The 23,173-nt window shown below is 36.6% G+C and overlaps 3 protein-coding genes across 5 annotated transcripts; 1 reads left to right on the forward strand and 2 right to left on the reverse strand.

Moving 5' to 3' along the window:
* The first annotated feature begins 1,209 nt into the window (after positions 1–1,209).
* On the forward strand, positions 1,210–11,287 carry hsd17b2 (hydroxysteroid (17-beta) dehydrogenase 2). Of its 2 annotated transcripts, XM_058767144.1 has the most exons (5): positions 1,210–1,554; positions 2,556–2,759; positions 4,964–5,149; positions 5,710–5,847; positions 10,845–11,287. In XM_058767144.1, the coding sequence occupies exons 1-5, from the start codon at positions 1,290–1,292 to the stop codon at positions 11,183–11,185; spliced, it is 1,134 nt and encodes a 377-aa protein (XP_058623127.1). In that variant the 5' UTR covers positions 1,210–1,289; the 3' UTR covers positions 11,186–11,287. The 2 variants fall into 2 exon arrangements, with proteins under 2 accessions (XP_058623127.1, XP_058623128.1); XM_058767145.1 differs by lacking the exon at positions 2,556–2,759.
* A 153-nt stretch (positions 11,288–11,440) lies between these two features.
* On the reverse strand, positions 11,441–13,771 carry mphosph6 (M-phase phosphoprotein 6). The gene is made up of 5 exons (XM_058767167.1): positions 13,568–13,771; positions 13,244–13,356; positions 12,362–12,452; positions 11,944–12,050; positions 11,441–11,864 (listed from the first exon to the last, which is right to left on the reverse strand). The coding sequence occupies exons 1-5, from the start codon at positions 13,616–13,618 to the stop codon at positions 11,723–11,725; spliced, it is 504 nt and encodes a 167-aa protein (XP_058623150.1). The 5' UTR covers positions 13,619–13,771; the 3' UTR covers positions 11,441–11,722.
* A 3,651-nt stretch (positions 13,772–17,422) lies between these two features.
* Positions 17,423–21,379, reverse strand: snx20 (sorting nexin 20). 2 transcript variants are annotated; one of them, XM_058767151.1, is made up of 4 exons: positions 21,165–21,379; positions 20,328–20,460; positions 20,062–20,216; positions 17,423–18,242 (listed from the first exon to the last, which is right to left on the reverse strand). In XM_058767151.1, the coding sequence occupies exons 2-4, from the start codon at positions 20,434–20,436 to the stop codon at positions 17,574–17,576; spliced, it is 933 nt and encodes a 310-aa protein (XP_058623134.1). In that variant the 5' UTR covers positions 20,437–20,460; positions 21,165–21,379; the 3' UTR covers positions 17,423–17,573. The 2 variants fall into 2 exon arrangements, with proteins under 2 accessions (XP_058623134.1, XP_058623133.1); XM_058767150.1 differs by having other exon boundaries at positions 20,328–20,542; positions 21,165–21,378.
* Positions 21,380–23,173: the final 1,794 nt, after the last annotated feature.

A 23,173-nucleotide genomic window follows, 5' to 3' on the forward strand; every position in this document is an offset into this window, starting at 1 on the left:
TTTACCACTTCCTTTCTCTTCAATTGCAAGATATTCATGCTATGCCCTGTACGTTTCTGGTACATTTAATGAAAATCAGGTTGCTCACTACCATAGGAGAGGATGTGACGGGTGGCGAATTTACTCTGCATTTAATGTACACGTACAGACAAGTAGTTCTTCCCGGGGAGCAGTTGGGGGTTCGTTTCTTGCTCAAGGGTCTCACCTCAGTCACGGTATTGAGGGTGGAGAGAACGCTGGACATTCCTGCCGGACCTGAGACAGGTTACCTGGTTTGTCTCTCACAACCTTCAGGTTACAAGACCGACTCTCTAACCATTATGCTACGACTGCCCCATTTGGCAATTTTATGCCCACACAATGAATAAAACGCTTGTCATTTTTTAAAATAAATGTTCCATAACCTGGCCTGATTCGACACCACTTCTGGGACCTCATCTATATCAAACATATTACTTGGGCTCAATATTTTGAGTGAATTGGCAAACGTACTTACTGTACAACTATTGTATGCAAACCATGTGTTGTCAAGTAGGACGTTTTCCTTGTTCAACAACCTTTTTAGTAATGGAATGACATTACTATCAACATTAGGGTTTAGGACTGGAATGTGTGATTGAACAATGTTAACATTATATTGGCATAACTTTATATTAAGTTATTGATTAGGCTAAGTATTATGGATATGGTTAGGGCTGTATTTGTTTGACATGAATGTTGTTCCAGGCAAAAGATACTGATCTAGAAACAAAGTCACAGTTATCTGAAATGAATGTATTACCAAATCATGCCCAAATCAGCTTGCCTGGAAAATTGAGTTTTATTTCTGCCCAAAATTCATCTAGAATTGCATGAACTTGATATTAAATTAAATTGATATTAACTTGATATGGTTATGAAAGTAGATACAAATGTTTCTTTTAAATGCTGTCCGGCTAGAAGACGATACATTTTATTATCCGTATCGTATTATTGTATAGTTTCCGTTTGTTTCAATTAAGATGAAACATGAATTAGACTTTTGTATAAAATTATATAGTTCACCTTCAGCCCAATTTTTCTACAGCCATAGGCACGTTTACACATGCCTAAACATACAACATATGATATGCACTGGTTGAGGGCGGGATTAATTTCTGTGTGCAGTGTGAAGCATAAAACCTGAAAGATTTACAAGATTCACACACTCATCAAACCAGCTGAGCACAATAGACAGGTTGTAATCTCACAGGCGCCTTTTTAGATCTCCTGATAGCATTGGCTGCTTCATTCCTGTGCGTGGTGTAAAAATGGAGGGGATTGTAGAAGGCTGTCTGGGGTTTCTATACGATCTGCTGGTGGTAGTGTGTGTTGGGCTGCTGCTTCTGCGGGTTGCTGAGGGCCGGTCGGTGAGGTGGTTGGTGCTGCTCGTGGTTTCTGGAGTGACTTTGACCTGTTTGGTCCATTCAAGCGCTCTTAAAGCTGGCCTTGTGAGTGTGCTGTGTAGTGTTATCCACTATGTAGGGCGAGAAGGGGTCATGTTGCCTACCCAAAACAAGGCTGTACTGATCACAGGTAAGACACTGTCCTGTTTGCTCTCGCCAGACTCTCGCATAATTGGCTAAATTCAGTTTGTGCATTTGTGTATATTCTGAATTTTGGCATATATATTAATTGTCTTTCACTGATTTTATTTATTCACAGCATGTTGTAGTAGGGTAGGGTGAATCTTAATAAACCTCTAAAGAACAAGGTCATATTTCACCACTAAATCAACAGTTAGAAATAAGAAATTGCCACTTGTATTAAGGAATTAAGCCTATTTTCTAGAACATCGTGACATTGTTTTTATGACATTTGAGCATATTTCCTCTTGAATTCCCAGAACCGTAATAAATAAATCTCATTCTCATGATGTATTTAGATGTTTTACTTTTTTGATGATTTTTTATTATTATTATCATTATCATTATTCATTATGGTGATTCAGATTTATGATTTGTTAATAGCAATATATGTATATATATATATATATATATATATATATATATGTGTGTGTATGCATGCATGTATATACTGTATACTCACATACACAAAGATTATAAAAATAAATAAAGCGAATAATATAGCAAAGGTATATTACAATAGTAAGAATATGATTTTTGCATTGCAGTAATGAGAATTTGGGCTAAATGTTCTTAATAGTCATTCAAATAATGTTACTGTACATACAATATTAATGGTCCTAAAATTCTCTTTATGCAATGAAATGTGACCTTGTTTGACCCAGTAAATCAATATTTCTCTGCCACGCAATTAAACTTTGAACTTTGAACTTTTCTCAGTAAGGTTAACTGCACTGTTTCCATAAGACCATAAATCACTGCTGCATTCTTGTGATGACACTTGACACAGACTGGCTTCTGTACAGATTAAAATGAGAAACAAATATGAACTGCTGCATTATTATATAGATGCTATCAATAACGTTAGACTGCAACTGCTACCCAGTACTACCCATAATGCATTGGAATTGTGGAATATGTGGCGGAACTGAACTTGTGTTTGTCTCACAGGTTGTGATTCGGGTTTTGGTCATGATCTGGCCAAGTTTTTAGACAGCGCAGGGATGAGGGTGTTTGCAGGGGTTCTGGATGAACACAGTCCTGGAGCTCTGGAGCTTAAGAAAGCTGCATCTCCAAACCTTACCGTCCTACAGTTAGACATTACCAACAGCAGCCAGATCACACAGGCACACCAGTACATCCAGAGCCAAACAGGTGAGAAAACCTCACTGACTTAAACTGAAGAAGAGATCTGAACCATATCTAGAGACTACAATCTCATAAAGATTTGAGTCTTTTGATTTAAAATGAATGAATGAATACCATTAAAACCACCAATGGTGCCTTAGCAACTGCACAGCAATTACCCAGGGCCAGAACACCCACTTAGCAATGTCCTAGCAACTATAGACCTTTTTCTGAACGCGGAAGTCTCCCCCGATTAGAACGGTGCTTTATATTTCCGGTTTCTAGTCACATTTACATATTTTCAGAGCCAATAATATAATGTGAAACCTATGAAAGTCATTTAAAAAAATCATGTGGCGCCATTGTTTCATCACTTTACAGTGTCACAATGACCGTCTTTTTGCAATAAAGGACCAGTCATAGTTCAGTGAGTGGGAAGATGACATGAAGTAACGTGAGGTTAAGCTGCATTGAAAACAGATGAGTGCACATACAGCTCCCGATCGGGGTGAAGTTCATGGGATTTTGTACACAATGATAAGAGCAATTATTTTAACCTATATTATTATTTCACACTCAGTATTTTAACTTAAGCACTGCAAGCCATGTATACAGTGCCTGACAAGACTGATACGCAAAACAAGTACTTTAAAGGAATTCCTTAGCTTACTGCCGTCACTGTGGCAGCCAACAACAGCACAGCAGCAACCCTCCGCACATTTTTATATGTAGTTATATTGAAAAAGTTTCAATTCAGTCTATCTTTTTTACCCTGTCTTAATGGATTTCTATGGAGACTGGAACACGAGAGCACCCAAACGGAAGTTAGAATCCATCATGGCACCGCTCATCGGTTATTCAGGAAAAAGGTCTACAGAACACTTAAGCAACAGCATAGCATCTACTTAGAAAGCCCTAGCAACCAAACAAAATACTTTAGTTACCACTTAGCAACATCTTAGAAATAATACAGAACATTCTAGCAACCACATAGCAACTTCCCAGAACACCCACTTAGTAATATCCTAGCAATCACCCAGAATACCCTAGTTGCCACTTAACAGCAACACCTTAAATGGGTCATGATCTGAGAAATCAAAATTCACTTGATCTTTTGACATTATAAGAGGTCAGTGTACTATAAAAACATTATGTAAGTTTCAGGACTCAAAACTTTCTCATTAGTCTATAAACAGCTTATATTTAAGCCAGTCTGTCAAAAAAAAAAAAAAACAGCTTGTGGAATGTTCTACTCTATGATGTAATAGTATGGAAGCACTGCCTCCACAGAAGATGATCAATGCCTGCTTCTACATCACTGCCTGTTTGGCCCCGCCCACCGATTTTACATCACTGCCTGTTTAGCTCTGCCTACCGATTCTACATCACTGTCTGTTTAGCCCCGCCCACTGATTTTACATCACTGTCTGTTTAACTCCGCCTACTGATTCTACATCACTGTTTGTTTAGCCCTGCCCACCGATTCGCGCATGTAGTGTAAATAACAAGAGAGCTGAACACAGGTCTACGCAGAAACCAAATGATGAAGGTGCTCCAAAGACAAGACAACGCTTAGAATCTACATAGCAATCACATGGAAATGCTAAAAAACCACCAAGAACACCCTAACGACTGCATAGCAACCCCCAGAACACTCAAACAGCCTAGCAACATCCTAGCAGTTACACAGAACACCACCTTAGCAAATAACCACTTAAACACTTTACTACACCCCAGTAACTTTTCTGAACACCCTAGAAACCTAGAAAAAACTAGCAATAACCTTAAGAACACTTGTAACCATTTCACAATGACCCAATAACACCTAGACACCCTAATAACTGCACATAACAATCACACCCTAAAAACCCTAGTGAATGCATAGCGAGCACAAAGAGCACCCTAGTGATTGCAAAGCAACACCCCAGAGCACTCAAGCGACCTTTTAGAAACACATTCTAGAAACTATCCAGAAAACACCTTAGCAACCGCATAGTAGATCAGAATGCTAAAGAAACTGCATAACCCAAAATATCCCAGCAAGGCCTTATAACAACCCAGGACAGCAAAGAAACCGCTTAGCAACAGGCTACAAACCACTCAGAACACTGTAGCAACCACATAGCAATGCCCTGGCAACCTCTCACATAGTGGCAATAAGCTTTACCAACAATCATGAGGAAATGTTACTGTTGAATTCATGTCATTTTTCATGTCTTGTCTCTGGGCAGGGCTCTGGGCACTAGTGAACAATGCTGGAGTGCTGGGCTACATGTGCGATGGAGAAATTCTGCCAATTAAAATGTATAAAAAATGCTTAGATGTGAATTTTATTGGTAGTGTGGAGATTACACAAGTCTTTCTGCCTCTGATACGGCAATCAAAAGGACGGCTCATCAGTATATCAAGTATGGCAGGTAAACTTTTTTGTTTTGTAGACCTCAGGTACTGAATAGTCTCTTACAAAGCATATGTGAGCCTGGACCACAAAACCAGTCTTAAGTCGCTGTGGTATATTTGTAGCAATAGCCAAAAATACATTGTAAGGGGCAAAATTAAAAAAAATTATTTTATGTCAAATATCATTAGGATATTAAGTAAAGATCATGTTCCATGAAGATATTTTGTAAATTTCTTACTGTGAATGTATAAAAACTTTTATACATTCATTTATACATTTTATTAACTATTTGGACAACTTTAAAGGCAATTTTCTCAATATTTTGATTTTTTTGCACCCTCAGATTCCAGATTTTCAAATAGTTGTATCTCAGCCAAATATTGTCCGATCCAACAAACCATACATCAATGGAAAGATTATTTGTTCAGCTTTCAGATGATGTATAAATCTCAATTTCCAAAAAATTGACACTTAAGACTGGTTTTGTGGTCCAATGTGTATATCCTAATTCCATCAAGGAGTATAAAATACCAATATGCACTAACAGCTTTGAAATCAATCATTGGTTTCCTTCAGGAGAAGTTCCACTTCCTGGATTCGCAGGATATGGGGCATCTAAAGCAGCGCTGATCTCATTCAGTGGAGCGATTAGACAGGAACTCTCACGCTGGGGTGTCAAAGTCATCATCATTCTACCTGGAGCTTTCAAAACAAGTGAGAATAAAGACCCTTTCACACCAATAACTATAATGATAACTATATCAGCACCAACACCAACAGACATTATGTAGTTTACTGTAAGCATGCTGTAGTTAATAATTGCTCAAACTCCTAAAACCAGGTTCTGATTGGCCATCAATGTTTTTATCATTCAATGGCTGGAAAAAAATCATTCTGAAAGTTATTCCAACAATATCGTTCACAGGTCATTATTGCTATAGCTGTCATTAGACTTCCCGATTCACGCAGAATTACAACGATTATTAAAACTTTGTGGTTATTGTTATATGATATCAATATGATGTCAAAAGCCCATAAGAAAGCAAGCCAATGAACAAGAAAACATTTTTTTTAACAAAATTATTTTTTTGTGTGAAGTGCAACCCTATTTCTGAAAAAGTTGGGACAGTATGGAACATGCAAAAAACAAACAAAAAGATTCATCTGAAAATTCAGTTCATCCTGTACTTGAAAACACATTATTAACACAATAGTTGATGTTTACTTCGTGAATGTCATGTCAAGTCAAGTCACTTTTATTTATGTAGCGCTTTATAGAGTATTGATTGTGTCAAAACAGCTTTACAGTGTCAACAGAAAAATAGTTTCAATAATGCAAGAGGACAATAACAGTCATTTTCCAGCTGAAGTCAGTTCACTGATGATTAAGTGAAGTCATCATCCAATTCAGCTCTCTTCCTGTAGTGTCCAATAGTGCAATCAGTCAAGCGTCCACAACTAAGCAAGCCAAATGCGACAGCGGCAAGGAACCAAAACTCCATCGGTGACAGAAATGGAGAGAAAACCTTGGGAGAAACAAAGCTCAGTCGGGGGGCCAGTTCTTCTCTGGCCAGATGAAACCAGCATAGCGTGGCTGGCTGCAACACAGGTCACTTGTAGCCAAGTATGATGACCCATACTCAGAATGTGTGCTCTGCATTTAACTCATCCAAGTGCACACACACAGTAGTGAACACACAGCCAGAGCAGAGGGCCATATTGGGCCATATTGCTGCGGCGCCCAGGGAGCAGTTGGGGATTCGGGCCTTGAGCCTTGCTCAAGGGTCTCACTACAGCCATGGTATTGAGGGTGGAAGAGAGTGCTGGTTATACACTCCCCCCACCGACAATTCCTGCTGGTACCGAGGGCTCATCTATTTGTCCTGGTCTCCGCTGACATTCAGGGCTTTCGAGGTCGTCTCTAGGTGCTGATCGACCATCTGAAACGGATACGTACTGGATCCGGGTGACTGCCGTGACCATCTGATCTGGATACAGGCTGGATCTGGTGGCTACGGTGACCTCGGAATAAGAAAGAAACAGACTAATATTAGCGTAGATGCCATTTCTCTTACGATGTAGCGATTGCATTGGGTATTTTGGGAAGTGTTCCCGGTTCTGGTTGACCTAATTAATGCAGCCTAACAATACTTTAACGGATTTGAATTATATAAATGTGACAGTGTATTATGTGTAAGCCAGGTTAAAGAGATGGGTCTTTAATCTAGGCTTGATAAGTAATTAGCAAGATTTTCAAATGTATTTTATGTTCAATAGGAGGTCAGTGCAGAGCTGACAGAACCATGTTTATTAAGCATGCAGAGCAACCACCCAATAAAGCATTACAATAATCTAACCCTGAAGTCATGAATGCATTAATTAATGTTTCTGCATTTGAGATTGAGAGCGTAGGTCGTAATTTACATATATTTTTAAGATGGAAAAATGTGGTTTTACAAATGCTAGAAACATGGTTTTCAAAGGAAAATTTGCTATCAAACAGCACACCTAGGTTCCTAACCGATGACGAGGAATTAACAGAGCAGTCATCAAGTGTTAGACAGTGTTTTAGGTTATTACATATGGAGGTTTTTGGTCCAGTAAGTAAAACTTGAATTTTTTCTGAATTTAGCAGTCGTAAATTGCTAGTCATGCAATTTTTTTATATGAACTATGCATTCTGTTAGTTTTGCGAATTGGTATGTTTCATCGGGCAGTGAAGAAATATTGAGCTATATTGAGTATCATCAGCATAACAGTGAAAGCTAACACCGTGTTTCCTGATGATATCTCCCAAGGGTAACATGTAAAGCGTGAAAAGCAATGGTCCTAGTACTGTAGAACTAGCCTTGTGGTACTCCATATTATACTTGTGAACGATATGATACTTCTTTATTCACAGCTACGAACTGATGACGATCAGATAGGTAAGATTTGAACCATGCCAATGCAGTTCCACAAATGCCAACATAATTTTCTAGTCTATTCAAAAGAATGTTGTGGTTTATAGTGTCAAATGCAGCGCTGAGATCCAGTAGCATTAACAGAGAGATACCACCACGATCAGATGATAAGAGTAGGTCATTTGTAACTCTAATGAGAGCAGTCTCAGTACTATGATACTGTCTAAATCCTGACAGATATCATTTCTCTCTAACAAGGAACATAGCTGAGAGAATATTGCCTTTTCTAGTATTTTTGACAGAATAGTGAGATTTGAGATAGGTCTGTAATTAACTAATCCTTTAGGATCACGTTGTGTTTTTTAATAAGAGGCTTAATAATAGCCAATTTGAAGGTTTTGGGGACATACCCTAATGTCATTGACACATTAATAATATGCAGAAGAGGATCTGTGAATGCAATGTATTTTTGAAAATATACACTCATTTCAAATCTGATGACTGCAACACTTTCCAAAAAAGAAGTTTGGGACAGGGGCAATTTAAGACTAATAGGGATGTGACGAGTTGAAATAAGGTGATGTGGAACAGGTGAGGCAATCATGTAATAATAGTCAGTGCTGGGAAGGTTACTTTGGAAATGTAATAGATTACAGTAATACTCAACATTGATTACTGTCAGAATTCCATCACTTGAATTATGACTATAATAATTTAATATTAAAGCACAACCACCATAAAATCATTGCCAAACCACATTCTGCCCAAATTTGCCCAGAACAGAGCATGGTTGAGTAAGCAGAGAGTGCAAGGCCTCTTACACAAGGAATGTGTGGCGCATTATGAAGTGCAAAATAAGGCTTTTGAAGGCCCCATTGCACAGCTGAAGCCATGCATAATGGATGAACGGGGCAAAATTTCCCTTGTTAAACTTAACCAACTTGTGTCTTCAATGCTCAGATGCTTAATAAGTGAAATGACATAAATCAGATCAATTCTTTTAAAAAGTAAAAGTCTTAGCAATAAATCCGGACTGTCTACAAATGAAACCCGAAAAAAATAGTATGAACTTGTGTACTATGAATGCAATTTGGATGTACTACATTCGCCATGTTGCCATTGTCATGTGATTTACCATGCCTCATGGGATAGTAAAGTGTCCATTGGATGCCCAGTTTAGAACCTTGCCAGAAGTAGTAGGTCATCCGGGTATTTTTGCCACTACTATTTTCATGTATTGTTTTTTGCCTGTTATAAGGATGTAAAAAAAAAAAAAAAAAAAGCAATTTGCACATTGTTACTTAGGAATTTCTCTGTCATCACATCTTTCCATCTTGCTGTACCAGTGTCTATACTCTTGACTTCTTTGGAAAAGGTGAAGACCTTTTCTTTTCCATAAAGATAACGATTTTCCAGTCGTCTCAGCTGGAAAAGAAGTGTGATTATAATAATAAGCAGTGCTGTGTAGATACAAATTGTAGTCTGTTACTGATTTACAAATTACATGATGAAAATTGTAGTCTGTAATGTTACCTAGATTACCCATTTTAGGTAATGTATTCCGACTATTTTTGGATTACTTTTGGCCTAACTTGTTTATAGATTTAAATGGGATTATTGTTATAAAAAAAGAAAAGTAAAAACATAATGAAATGCATTAAACTTTGCATTGCTCTGAGGTAAATGAAAGAACTGCAGGGCGTTTAGAAGTTGATGAAAAGCATAATCATAACAATGTAGGCTATAATAATAATAATTAAAAAGTTGTCAAGTCACCTTTATTTATATAGTGCTTTTAACAATACAGATCGTGTCAAAGCAACTTTCCAGTATCAAAATAGGAAAATAGTGTCTCAGTAATGACCAGATTAAACACTCAATTTTCAGTTAAAGGTATTTCATTATTGAATTCAGTGATTTCATCATCCAGCTCAGTAAACTATTTTAAAATAAAAACTAAATAAAATATTTAACATTTGGGTGTTCAAGTGTTTTATTTAACGTTTGACCACTAACTGACATCAGAGAACATGTAAATATGTTGTTAAATTATTAAAATACTAACTTTAAATCACAGGGGATTTCAAGTAAATATTTTATTTCAAAGGAGTTTGACTGACAAAATGTAATTGTAATGAATTGATCTGACATTTACATGGCCATTCTATATTGTGAAGACTCGCCGTTTTCAATATGGCACAGCAGAATTATGTAGAAAGGAAAATTTTAAAGACAAAAAAGAAGAATTAGGGAGAGTCAATAAATTATGAGTAATTTACTGCCATTGTGTGAATAATTTGTAACCATGTAATCCATAAATAAGTAACTGCAGTCTGATTAGTCAAGTCACTATTATTTGTATAGTGCTTTTAACAATGCAAATTGTGTCAAAGCAGCTTAACATCAGCTTGATATAAAGCTGGGTGGCTTTATTTCAGCTTTACAGTATTTAGAGGGGAATGGAGCATTTTAAAGTGTAATATAGTCTAAAGTCCCAGCACTGATAATAAGTGTGTTCTGTTGTCTAATTTTCAGTTGCGCTACTAATAATGTATCTACAGAGGTAGCAACCAACAAGCGTAAAGATTCTTCTCGGCGCTTACCGAAATGTTTAATTTCAGCATAGAAAATTAAATTGCCGGGGGTGACCCGCACCATACATATTTTTCAAATAGAAAACCATAAATACAGTCTTAATCTCAGGTTAAGAGAGAAAAGATTTTCTTTTAATCTTCACGTGAAATATGACCCAAATATTTTGACAGGTTTGGTATGCAGTTTTATTAACGGTCGTAATCCATGTTCCAGATATTCTGGGCAGCAGAGAGCAGTGGGATAGCGCTCAGGAGGACGTCCTCAGCGGTTTGTCTCCGGAAGCGATGGCGTCTTATGGAGAAGAGTACATCCGCTCAATGCAGCAGCGGCTGGCCCACATGTCCTCAGTATCCAGCTCAGACACAGGACCGTTTCTGGAGGCTTTAAAGCACGCCATACTGTCCCCGAGCCCAAAACCCTTCTATTACCCAGGGGCCTCAGCGTGGGCTCTTCCATTCCTCTACAGACACTGTCCCACCTCGCTGTCAGACACAATCCTCTCACAAATCTTCACGAGCAGCGATGCCCAACCTGCAGAAGTCTTGAATTCCTGATTTGAGCTTCTGTTTGGTGATGCTAACGGTGCAGGAATCACACACTTCACATTTGCATACCTCACTTGACTGTCTGTGAACAATTCAAGCAAGCAAATACCACAGCATCAGTGGTCTACAGGTTTACAGTCTAGCATGGAAGTATGTTCACAGTTAACACCGTTTTCCAAATTTGGTTTGAACATTGCTATATTATTGACAACGGATCTTTTTCGCCTGCAAAATATCACCAGATTTCCACTAATATGGCTGCTCTCTAATGATCATAAAGCCTTCATTGGGTTCTCAGGCATTTTTAAAGCACTGGTCATTCACATCCAGGTCAATGTTTTACTTTTGTTTTCTAGGTTGGTACATTTAATTGTGAAAAAGTATACATAAGGATGTTCAAATAAATCCATACACTTGTACCTTTTCCATAATGATGCATGTTGTTGTCTTTAAACATAAAAATAAGAGAAAAAAAAAATCTAAAAAATGTCCAATGCATAAAAATAAACATCTATATATAAATCGCAGATGCGTGATTAAAATGTCTCAGTCCTGAGGTTTCAGGAACACCTTTTTGGGTTGATTATCAGCATCATTGCAGTTGACGTCCGCTTCACTCTTAGTAATTGTGGAGCGATTTCTTTTCTTGGCAAACTTTTTTCTCATGCTCTCAACCAAGCTTTCATATCTGAGGGAAAAAGCAAATAACAATCAATGTCTTTGGTTCCTGTACAATGCCATCACTTCGAGATCACTTCCTCTCTCACCTTCTAGCCATCTCTTCATCTGTAATATCAGTTTCCATTCTGCTCACATTGTCGTCCTCTTCTTCGTCCTCTTCCTCTTTGTGCGTGTTCATTAGCAACATTAATTTCTACAAGCGATATAGTTTGGTGTTAAATAAAATGTTCAGTGCTCAAGGAAACAGAAATCATGACATTAATTATCACATAAAATTAGCAAATACTTCAGATTCCAGGTCGCAAATCAAACGCGTACAAATCTGTGATGCTGACTGGCTGAAAATGAACAAAACTCCATTCACGAGCAAGTAGACTATATAAATAAAATTAGTGTTCAAAACTATTCTGGCTTAACTCCAATTCACATTTTTGCTTAATTTAGAAAAATGCAAAATGCAAGCAAACTTATGGTCTCACATTTCATAAAAGTATACAAAAGTACCTCAACTTCAGGATTGAAGCCTCTGAATGACATTCTGCCATAAACCAAATCCTCACAGGGAACGTAACTTCTCTCCTCAATGATGTAGTTTCTAATAAAATTAAAAATACATACATATATATATATATATATATATATATAATGCATAACAAGATGTTAATAACACATCAAAAATGTAGGATTATAGGGTATTTGGTTACTTAGAAGTCACATATAATGATGTCTAAATGTCTCTGCATTACAAAAAATAAGAGTCCTCTACAAAAAGTTTCTCAGAGCTACGTTTTTCTTCAAGCCAGTTATTTTTAATTAGTTTGGTCATTTTTAGTGGATATAACCCAAAAAAAAAAAAAAAAAATTACAAATTATTAAAGAATTATACCTTTATTTTGAACAGAAAAATGCAGTCTTAATATTTATGGAAGCAGATTTCCACCACATAAGAAAAAAATAAATAAATAAAAAAAATCATGCAACGGTAAATCAAAGTTATGGCATAGAAAGTGCAAATTATGAGATACTAATTTACAATTATGAGATAAAAATTCTGACATGTCTCATCATAATATTGTCAGTTATAACTATAAAAATATGAGTTGTCGTCAGTTTTGACTTTTCACATCATAATTTTAAATTTAATTTTGACTTATTGAGCATATATTCATAAATTTAACCTCATGTCCTAATTTTGACCTCTAATATCATAAAATAGATTTTTTTTTGTGAAAATTATAATTTACCAAAGCATTTTTTCCTTATCTGGCAGAAATGGGCTTCTGTAGATATTTGTTCAGTCACACAATGACTTTAAGACATTAGACATTGACTTAAGTGTCCTTATACGGAGGACACTGTATCAGGGAAAGGTCAGTCAGGTCTCACTCTTTGGCCTTGAGCTCAGGCAGATCCAGGAACCAGTGCTCATCACTGATGATCCTCTTCTCCTCCTCATCCAGCTGTTTCTTCGCCTCTGCATCCAGGCCTCTCTGCATGAACTACAGACACAGCTGTCATCAGAGAAATAACTCGCTATTCACTGAATCATCTACAACACTCAAAACAAAACATGACAACTTCAAACTTTTTTTTATTTTTATTTTTTTTTTATCGATTTTAATCAAAGGTTCCCCACTGAATGACTTCCTCTTCGGAGGTCCAGAACTATCAGAGCTGTTTCTGAAGTCTGCCAGAGTCGGAGCTTCTTACCTTCATCCGCAGGAGATTTTTGGACAGTTTCGCGGCACCATCCTTCGCCATTTTATACAAGAGCGAAACTAGGCGTTTTAATGTGAACGGACTGATATAAAGAGCTTTTCCTTTAGTTATATGGTGCACATGGGCAGCATGACAGCATGTGTGTAGCACAAGAAGCTAAAATAAATACCGGTCCACATGAAGTCTGCGCAAGCGCTGTCGCAACACGTGCAAGGCTCGACTAGTCGCACAACACAGATCGACCGAAACTGCAGTTTCATCATTAATATTACAAAAGTAGTAGTGTAATACTGTATTTATGCATTATTAGTTTAATACTTTATAACGTATTATACTTTAATATGGTAATATTTAATACCAAGGCTTTTTGTTTTTTTTCGTTTCTTGATTACTCATGTCTGGTGAGCTACATTAACCCTTTATTCTCCAGCGATGCCGTATGGCAACGAAGTGCATCACTAAACATATTTAGTAAGGATTTATTTCTGTTTATGTATTTTGGTAAGTTAAATAGATGTTGATGTGCACGAATCTCCTTAAGACTTATGGCGGCTCGAAAACAAGGGAACTGTAGCCTAATGCATTCTCTTATTGTGGATTTTCATAGATAGTGGGACATGAGTTATATCATTTTAGCAGTCTTGGGCAAGCTACTTGGAAAATGTAGTGAGCTAAGCTAACAGTTTCTCTTCTTTAAATGAAGCTTAACTACACTAAAGCTACAGCCCTGGGAAATGTAAGCTAAGCTACAGCAACATGGCAAAAGTAGTTTACTACATCCAAGCTAAAAAATTAAAACAGTTCTATTGAACCAACATCATACCAAGTCATGCTCTCTCAGTGATCAATAAAACTGTCAGTCAAGCAGATAGACAGGCATATTCAGTTTAATTGTTTATTCAACAGCTGTTCCAAACCAATTTGGCAACATAAATACAGGGCCGGAAACCTCCTATTGTTGGTATTGTGGCTTTATTGTATACAGATACATTTATATAAATGGTAACACTTCACAATAAGGTTCAGTAGTTAGTGTAGTTAACATGAACTAAGAATGAACAATACTTTTGTAGCATTTATCTTAATGTTAATTTCAACATTTACTAACGCATTATTAAAATCAAAAGTTGTTTGTTAACATTTGTTAATGCACTGAACTAACATTAACTACTAACGAACGACTGTATTTTCATTAACTAACATTAACAAAGATTAATAAATACTGTAACAAATGTATTTTAATGAAATCGTATTGTATTGTGTTACCATATAGATGCCTACAGATAGGCTACGTTTATTTGCATCGTTGCATGTGTCATAGATATTAATATAAACATTTCACCAAAATCAAGTTCAAATACGAAGCTTTTGACAGCGAATGTTTTTTTTTTCTTTTTTTTTCTTACTTGTGTCCCGTTTTCCCAAGTTTTCTGTCATTATGTGGGCGTTCAGTTTTTTTCTGTTATTTGGCCAAAGTATCATATTATGAAAGATTCAGCGCTTTGCACGAGCTATTTGGCTGTGACTTGACAACAAATGCTAGACTAAAACTAGAAACTCTTCTCCTCTCCTCTCCTCAAAAAAAAAAAAAAAAAAAGCATTAGCCTTTATAAATAGTGTTTTTTGAGTACAGAAACCGTTGTACTTATTCAATCAACAGTTCTTTATTTACCTTCAGACTGCAAACAAGCTGAAATGCTCCAAAACGTGCGCCGCACTTTATTGACGAGAGAGGCGGGAGGATAATGAGGTTTGACTGACAGCTTGAGGAGCCAATGGCGTTACGAGCTTTAGTGTCTGTGGCATCACTTAACTGATCCAGGATCAGTGATCCGTAGCTGTTATATTTCTGATTTGAGCTTGAGTTTCAGAATGCTTTCTTTGGAAAATGTAACGTTAGCTTTTAAAACAAAAATTAAAACAATTACTATTATTAAAACAAAACAAAAAATATTTAAAGTACTTTGAAGTACAATGTAAACAGTGTTGGGTGCAATGCATTACCAATAGTTAATTACAGTAATTAAATTCCCTTGAAAAAGTAAATTAAGATATTACTCTTAATTTTTCTGTAATTTAATTACATCTGCTTCTATAGAACAATTCTATAGTGGATTTAACATCAAAATGTAAAATCCAGGTACAAATTTATGTTTTTAATGTAACCTTCTCCCTTTAAATACTTTGGTCAGTTATAATAATTGAAGAATAATATTTGCAACTTATTATTTATTTGAAAGAATTAAAAGAACAGTTTTATGTCTATCCTTGTATTGTTCAACTGGTTGAGGTAGATATGGGATTTAGAAAGTAATTTTTAGAAAGAGTAATTATCTGATTACACTGCTGAATATGTAATTAGTACCTAGAAATTAATTAGGCTACTTTTTTAAAGTAGCTTACCCAAAACTGAATGTAAAAGCCTTTTATATTATATTGAATATATCCAAGCTCCATAAATATTCCATTATTTAAAGGAAACGTCCCTCACAAAGTGACAGCAGGCCTGGAGGAGACGAGGAAAAGGGGGCCAGCGGGCCCCGGTGTGTCTGATGAGGTGCGCTTGGACAGAATGGACCACTGGCCTGTCATGGAGAAGAAAGGGAGGTGCAAGTATCCTGGCTGTAAAGGGATCGTCCGAATCAAGTGCAGCAAGTGTGACGTACACCTGTGCATCACTTCAGAAAGAAACTGCTTCCTGGAGTTTCATAAGATGACGTGAGTGGGACAGACACACATGGATAAATGTCTGTTGTTCTTGCACAGTATGTAGTATTTCTTAACTGATTAAACTGTAATACTAATTTCATCACAAATGTTTGCACACCTGTATTTTTGTTTTAAGTTTTGTTTGAACTCCTTTTACAATTGTTTGACAATTACTGTATGTATGTACAGTGCCATACAGCAGCAGATAAGGCAGTTATTGGGCACAATCATAGTATGTCATTTAATGAAAGACTCTGTTTTGGAGATTTAAGACAAATAAATAAAAAAACATATTGATACAAAAACATATTCATACAGTATATTGATATTGATGGACATATAATTATTTGGGGGCTCGTCCGGGATTTGAACCCATGAATCAATACCCCTAGTAATTTACTTAGTGTGAGTTTTCTAGGATGCTGTGTTTTGCAAAAGTATAAATATATTAATTACACAAACAAATTCATTTTTTTAGAAGAGCATCAGAGAAGTCTGCTTGAAACAGTGTTATTTATTATTATACTATTTATTGATATTATTATTGTGGTAATAATATAATAATAATAATAATAATAATATAATTTTTATATTTTTAGTTTTCTTTTTAATTTTAGTCTAAGTTGGTGTAAGTTTTGGTTTGTTTTTGTCTTTTTCATTAGTGTATTTTTTAAATATTTCTATTTAGCTTTTCATGTAATATTTATATTTTATTTGAATTCAGCCTTCATCATATTTCAAACTTAAAATATTTCAGTTAACAAAAACTAATTTTAATGGTTTTTGTTTCAGTTAACAATAACAACACTCACTGGCTTAAAAGTACTCACAATCTGAGAAAAGCCATCCAGAATAACTTGCAAGAGTGATATTTAATTTCACTGTTGCACAATTATCCAAGATGAATGTAAAATATTTGCAGAGAAAAAAACAGAAATGAAAACATAAATACAGTTGAACAAGTCATCACATTCCCTCAAGTCAAAGGAGGCTGTCCTCATGTCTACAGGGTTCAGGCACTGATGTGTGGATGTGGCATGTTGCTATGTGTTTTTTCAGGGTGATTGGATGGTTTCTTTCTGGTCCACGTCAAGAGAGTTCACGCTAAGTCTCTATGAAATTCAGGCCTCTACAATGTAAATCTGTGGGAATTTTTATTTGTTGTATTTTCTGTCAGGTGAGATGAGAATCATTATTCTGATAACTCTCTGAAGCTGAATATTTTGGATTAGGGAATTAATCAAATAATGATTATAGTAAACACAACTACAATTGCAGGTGTTACTGATTATACAAACTCTTGCACCACCAGTTCTTTAAGGGACATCTCTGACACTTGCCCATTTGGAGAGTCTTGCACTCTGGTCAGCTCATCCTGTAACTGGGCCACAGGCAGCCCAAGACTGTAGCCCAAATCAACAAGAGCCTCCAGCAGGGGCCCTTGATACTGCTGGAGCGCGTAGCGTCTCACCATGGGCAGAGCTCTTCTGCCAGTTTGAAATGCTGCATCAAAGTCTTCTAGATCCCTTTGGCACACCAGTACAGCACACAAGGTTGGTACCACTAAAATAGGGTTGTGAGAAGATAGTTTTTCCTGAATTACCAACACTTTCTGGAGGCCCTCAAGGGCCCGGGAAAAGCGCCCCCCACGCAGGAGGTCATATGAAGTTTTTAATTCCTTATGGGTGAAGAACGCTAGAAACGCCTGTGATTTTCGGACACAACGGAGGGAGTAGAGCTGAGTAAGATAGTCTCTGAGGGCCACGCGCCGCTCGGCGATGTTCTCCTCTGAGAAGTTGCCCGTCATTTTCTTCCTGGGCATCACAATGTCCTCCATTTCCTCGCTGAAGTCCAGCAGGAGCTCCTGATGAAGGTGGAGGAAGTCTGAGTAGCGTCGCTCAATACGTACTCTCTCACAGTCGTAACTACCGGAGCGGATCACCACAACCTGGTACACCTGAAGAACAGGAATAAGCTGTGAACTTAATGTGGAGGGAACAAGACGCATTGCAGGTTGTGTTAAGTCTGGGGTAAAGGCATGTACAGTTTTTGATTCCCAGAACATTGCCAGAATGGACATCCTAAAGCAGGGGTGCCCAATCCTGTTCTTGGAGATCTACCTTCCTGCTAAGTTCAGCTCCAATCCTGATCAAATACACCTGAACCAGCTAATTAAACTCTTTAGGAGCGAATACAGACAGGTGTGTTGGATCAGGGTTGAAGCTGAACTCTGCAGGTATGTAGATCTCCAGGATTGGGCACCCCTGTTCTAAAGAAAAGATGTGATACTCAAAAGCAGACTTGAGTCTGAGTCCAGAACCAGGATTTGCATGGTTTTGGTCTTGTTATGGAGCATTTGGCTTCTGCCTTTGACGTGAGTGCTACAACACTATCCCCAGTTTCACAGACAAGGCTTAAGCCTAGTCCCAGACTAAAATGTAAATCTGAGCTGTTTCAACCGAAATAAATTTGCACTGACTGATCTTAAAATATATCAGTGCGTTTGTTTTGTCTCAAGTTGGACACCAGTAATGTTTTTTCTAAGGCATGTTTATAAAAATTACTTGAATGTCCTAATTGAACTATGGTTTAATCCTGGTTTAGCCTAAGCCCCTTCTGTGAAACCCAGTCTATGGGTGTGTTTTGTTGTCTGTGCAGCACTGGACAAGAGCACAGATTCATGTGACATTAAAGCAAAACCAGGCTTTAAATAGAGCATATTTACATTCGTTTAGACCCTTTTCTGGTCTCAGTATTGACTCAGACTCAACCTACTCAGGTCTTGGCCTGGACTCAAATGAAATGTGGTTGGTTGCATAAAACACTTGGACTAGTCTTACAAGTTAGTCACCTAATTTCTTTAAGGCTGATCTTAACTTTTTAAGTCAGTTACATAAAAATGTGGACTGATCTATTTCAAGGGTGTCCAATCCTGCTCCTGGAGTGCCACAGTCCTGCAGAGTTTAGGTCCAACCCCAATTAAACACCTGAAGGAGCTAATCAAGCTCTTATTTTGCATACTGACTTCCAGGCCGGTATGTTGAGGCAAGTTGGAGCTAAACTCTGCATTGGCCTTCCAGGACTGAGTTTGGATACCTCTGGTCTGTTCTGAATCCCCAAAATAAAGACCGATTACCCCTTGGCTAACAGATAGTAGGTCAGACTAGATTTTAAGACACAGTCTCAACATAAAGGCTAAGGTTAGGCAACTGGGGCTAGTTACATACACTGCAGTTAACCAAGTGGTCTTTTCAGATTCAAATTATACCAATATACCATTTTATAGAACTGAATTCAAAAAAGTTATGACCGGTCTTGAAGAAAATAATTGGATGACTAACTTATAAGACTAGTCTAAGTAGTTTATGCACCACTGCTGGTCTCTGGTCTCAACTACAACACTAAGTTAGCCAGTAAAGTTTTCAGTAATGGAAATTGAACCTCCCCTTGAGGTTAGGAGAACATTTTAATTGATATGTTTATGAAGAACAAAACTTTCCTAGAACGTTAGTAATTAGTTCTCCAAAATAATAATGAAATAAGAACCATATCCTATTAGCTGACTGGCCATCCTTTATCCAAAACAAGTGAACTTCAGTGTTACATTCTTTGATAATAAAGTGAAAAGTGGGAAAAGGCAAGCAGTTAAAAAAAAAAAAAAATCGTGGCCTTTGTGACGTCATACAAAAGGAACGTTGTTTAAAAGGCAGAGCAACTTATTACATTTTGATGAAAGATAATAATGAAATAATGCATCTTTTGGAACAAGAACTTACCACATATTTGGAGATTTTCTGATTGATGATTCGCGTGACGGGGATGTCAAACAGAAGTTTAACGCTTCTGAACTCCTGCTTAACGGCTCTCCAGTGCTGCTGCAGCTCTGCTGTGGTCAGACAGGAGGCGCTAAAACCCACATCTGCCTCTTCAGCTGCGAGGAGACATGAAGCGAACACAGCGACCACACAATTCCACAAACACACAACCATCAGATTCTGCTCTCATAATGTCAGTTGCAACTTAAGAATTGACGTAAACTGACCATTACTGGATGATTTCTCCTGCTGAGGAGAGGAAGCTTCAGGAGCTGAAGACACTTCTTCTTTAGCATCCACTGCCTTGGTGTCATGTGGTTCTAGTTCTTCCTCCATAACAAAGCTCTCTAATTTAGCTTTCTGTAAATGAATTTCGCCACAATTCACCTAGAGTCAGCATCTCAGATAACATTTTGGTACAGAACTATGGAAGATAAGGCAGCTGTACAAAAGAAAAAAAAAGGAAGAAGAAGATATATACATGTTTTTTTTTTCTTGTTTTTTTTTACTTTATGGCTCCCTCAATCACAGTCAGTCGTGGCTGTACATGGCCCATACATGTAATGATTAGCTATACAATTACATACTACTAAACTTATGCATGTTTCTGTAAATATATGGGGTGGTTCAAATTACCCCAATGGCATCTTGAGACCAAATAAAATATTTTTGAGACCAAAAAACAAAACAATGCTGATTATGGAACTGAGCATTTCCTTAAACATGTTACTTCTCCTTCAGCACTAGCAGACAACTCTAAGCAGAGGATAATAACAAATGCTTGAAGCTTCTACAACAGTTCTTTCTAATGAAAATAACATTAAAAATGTTAGAAGATCCTAACATTTCACAACATCAGTCCCATTCAGTGAAAGGTAAAAGGACACACTTCCCCAGGAAGTACAACTATAATTAAACCTCTAAAGGAAATTACTCACAAACATGGCAAGAAGAATTTGATGTTGTGCAGATAACAGAAGATATCACGCATGAAAATCTGAGCTCGCTCAAGTCAGGTGGTAATTACAGCACAGCACATTGAATATAAGAAAATACTGACCCACCTGTGCAAATAGAAATCCAATAATCAGCTTCAACTGAATGTGATGCTATGAAAACTTTAGCTTTGTTGGATTTCTAGAAGCGATCACTTTCATGTTTTCTGTTTCTGTTTTTCATGTAGACTTAACTGAACTTTGTTCATGAGGAAGTGAAACTTGAAAGAGGGAGTGTCTTTTTTTTCTCACATTGCATATTCTGCTCCATTATCATTGGTTTTTATGCAGTTCATCTACACTCTATAGTGAAACACTGACAGCCTGCATCTTCTGCCCCCAGAACAAGCTGAAGTCTTTGAATTATTTGTGGCTGGAAACCTTCTGGAGATGCTGGTCCATGATAGCAGGTATGGCTCTAATGTACACCACCAGCACCTATATGCAGCTGCTTGAGTGTGTCTGATGGTAAGTGTTTGTAGTATTTGTCCAATAGATGGTGCTGTACAGTTAAATTACATAATCTATATTTTACTCATAGTATGCATATAAATTAGCAACTGAAAGATAACATTATAGATTTGTTATTTGTTTGTTAATTAATTAATTAATTCATGTATATCTATCTATCTATATCTATATATATATATATATATATATAACATTTGTTAATTATTTGTTCATTGAAATAAATCTGAAAATAAATAAAAATAAATACAATAAAAATAAATCTGAAATACAATATAAATATTACATGAAAAAGGTAAAATAGAAATATCTCCTTGGCAACTTACTAAATTCAAATAAGGTGAAGTTGAACTAAAGTAGAAATAAATTAAAACTAAACAGAAATATAAAAAAGTAAAAAAAAAATAATATCACTAAAGCTTAAACAAAAAAAAAAGGTCATTTTAAATATTATAAAATAATATAATATTATAATTATATAAATAATAAAATAAACTATCAAATTAACACATACACGCATTAAGTGGGTTTGACACTCATTCTTTCAGTCCAATAAGCAGATTTAGGTATGGCTAATGTTTATATCTATGTTGTGCATTGATAGGTAAAAAAAAAACTTCTTTATTAGCAGCAGACATTTTGTATGTGCTCAAAAATATCTTCATAAAATAAACACGTTAGTTAAGTTGAGACTATGAATTCCACAAAAATCACCAAACACAAACACAGTCCCAGCAGTCTTGCCAATCCAGTCTCACAAATAGCTGTTTAACAAATATGCACTTTTATATGAATTTGTGCTCTGGAATTCATGCAATGTTTTGATTTGTATGAAAATTAAGTGGGTTGAGAGCAACAAAAAAACCAAAAAAAAAAAACTTATGAATGAGGCTGTACACATTTATATGAATTTTTGACAAATCAAAATATTTTTGAATTGTTGTGAGATGGTTACTTTCAAAAACAAACACATTTTACCTTATAAAACCCATATAACAGTAAGAATAAGCAAAACATTATCATCAGTTGGTGTGGACGCTGATATGTAGCATCACTGTTATAGTTATCATTCTTGGCGTAAATGTCGTTGAAAAAATCTATACTTTTAAAATGTTATTGTAACATCATGTCTAAATCAGATGTGAGTGGCATGATGAGACAAAAGCAAAAAGCGCCCATTATAATCAGTGATATTGTTTATAATGGATGTAGTGCAATGCCATGCGTCACTGACATACATAGTAAACCAATGCCCTGACTTGTTTCTGACGTACTTCACACATTTGTGCTACTTCAGACAACAGGACAAATTCCGCGTTGTTGCGTTCAGTGTAGACAGACTCACTCGACACACACGACACGACAACAGTCTCAACGGGTGTAGACACAATGTTATAGCGATCATTCTAGGTGTGTAGAAATGAAACTTCATAGGCCTAACTAAATATGTCTCCAAACACTAAAGCTATAAACATGCTCTAGTAGGATTTAAGCACAAGTGACACTTGGTTTGATATTTGTTTGCTCTATGAAACAACATCTAATGATTTTTATTGCATCCAAATACCTTTTGGGAGTCACCATTGCATTTTTGGTTTGCTTGATGGGTG

This window comes from Onychostoma macrolepis, chromosome 25 (assembly GCF_012432095.1).
Source record: "Onychostoma macrolepis isolate SWU-2019 chromosome 25, ASM1243209v1, whole genome shotgun sequence".
In the NCBI taxonomy this organism is placed as follows: Eukaryota; Metazoa; Chordata; class Actinopteri; order Cypriniformes; family Cyprinidae; genus Onychostoma; species Onychostoma macrolepis.

Coding starts and splice junctions, on each gene's coding strand:
- hsd17b2 (XM_058767144.1), top strand. CDS start 1,290: ATGGAGGGGATTGTAGAAGGCTGTCTGGGGTTTCTATACGATCTGCTG. Junction 2,760..4,963: donor GTACATCCAGAGCCAAACAG/GTGAGAAAACCT, acceptor GTCTCTGGGCAG/GGCTCTGGGCACTAGTGAAC. Junction 5,150..5,709: donor CAGTATATCAAGTATGGCAG/GTAAACTTTTTT, acceptor GGTTTCCTTCAG/GAGAAGTTCCACTTCCTGGA.
- mphosph6 (XM_058767167.1), bottom strand. CDS start 13,618: ATGGCGAAGGATGGTGCCGCGAAACTGTCCAAAAATCTCCTGCGGATG. Junction 13,357..13,567: donor AAAATCTCCTGCGGATGAAG/GTAAGAAGCTCC, acceptor CTGTGTCTGTAG/TTCATGCAGAGAGGCCTGGA. Junction 12,051..12,361: donor GCTTCAATCCTGAAGTTGAG/GTACTTTTGTAT, acceptor TATCGCTTGTAG/AAATTAATGTTGCTAATGAA.
- snx20 (XM_058767151.1), bottom strand. CDS start 20,436: ATGGAGGAAGAACTAGAACCACATGACACCAAGGCAGTGGATGCTAAA. Junction 20,217..20,327: donor GGAGAAATCATCCAGTAATG/GTCAGTTTACGT, acceptor GTCTCCTCGCAG/CTGAAGAGGCAGATGTGGGT. Junction 18,243..20,061: donor AGAAAATCTCCAAATATGTG/GTAAGTTCTTGT, acceptor CCTGTTCTTCAG/GTGTACCAGGTTGTGGTGAT.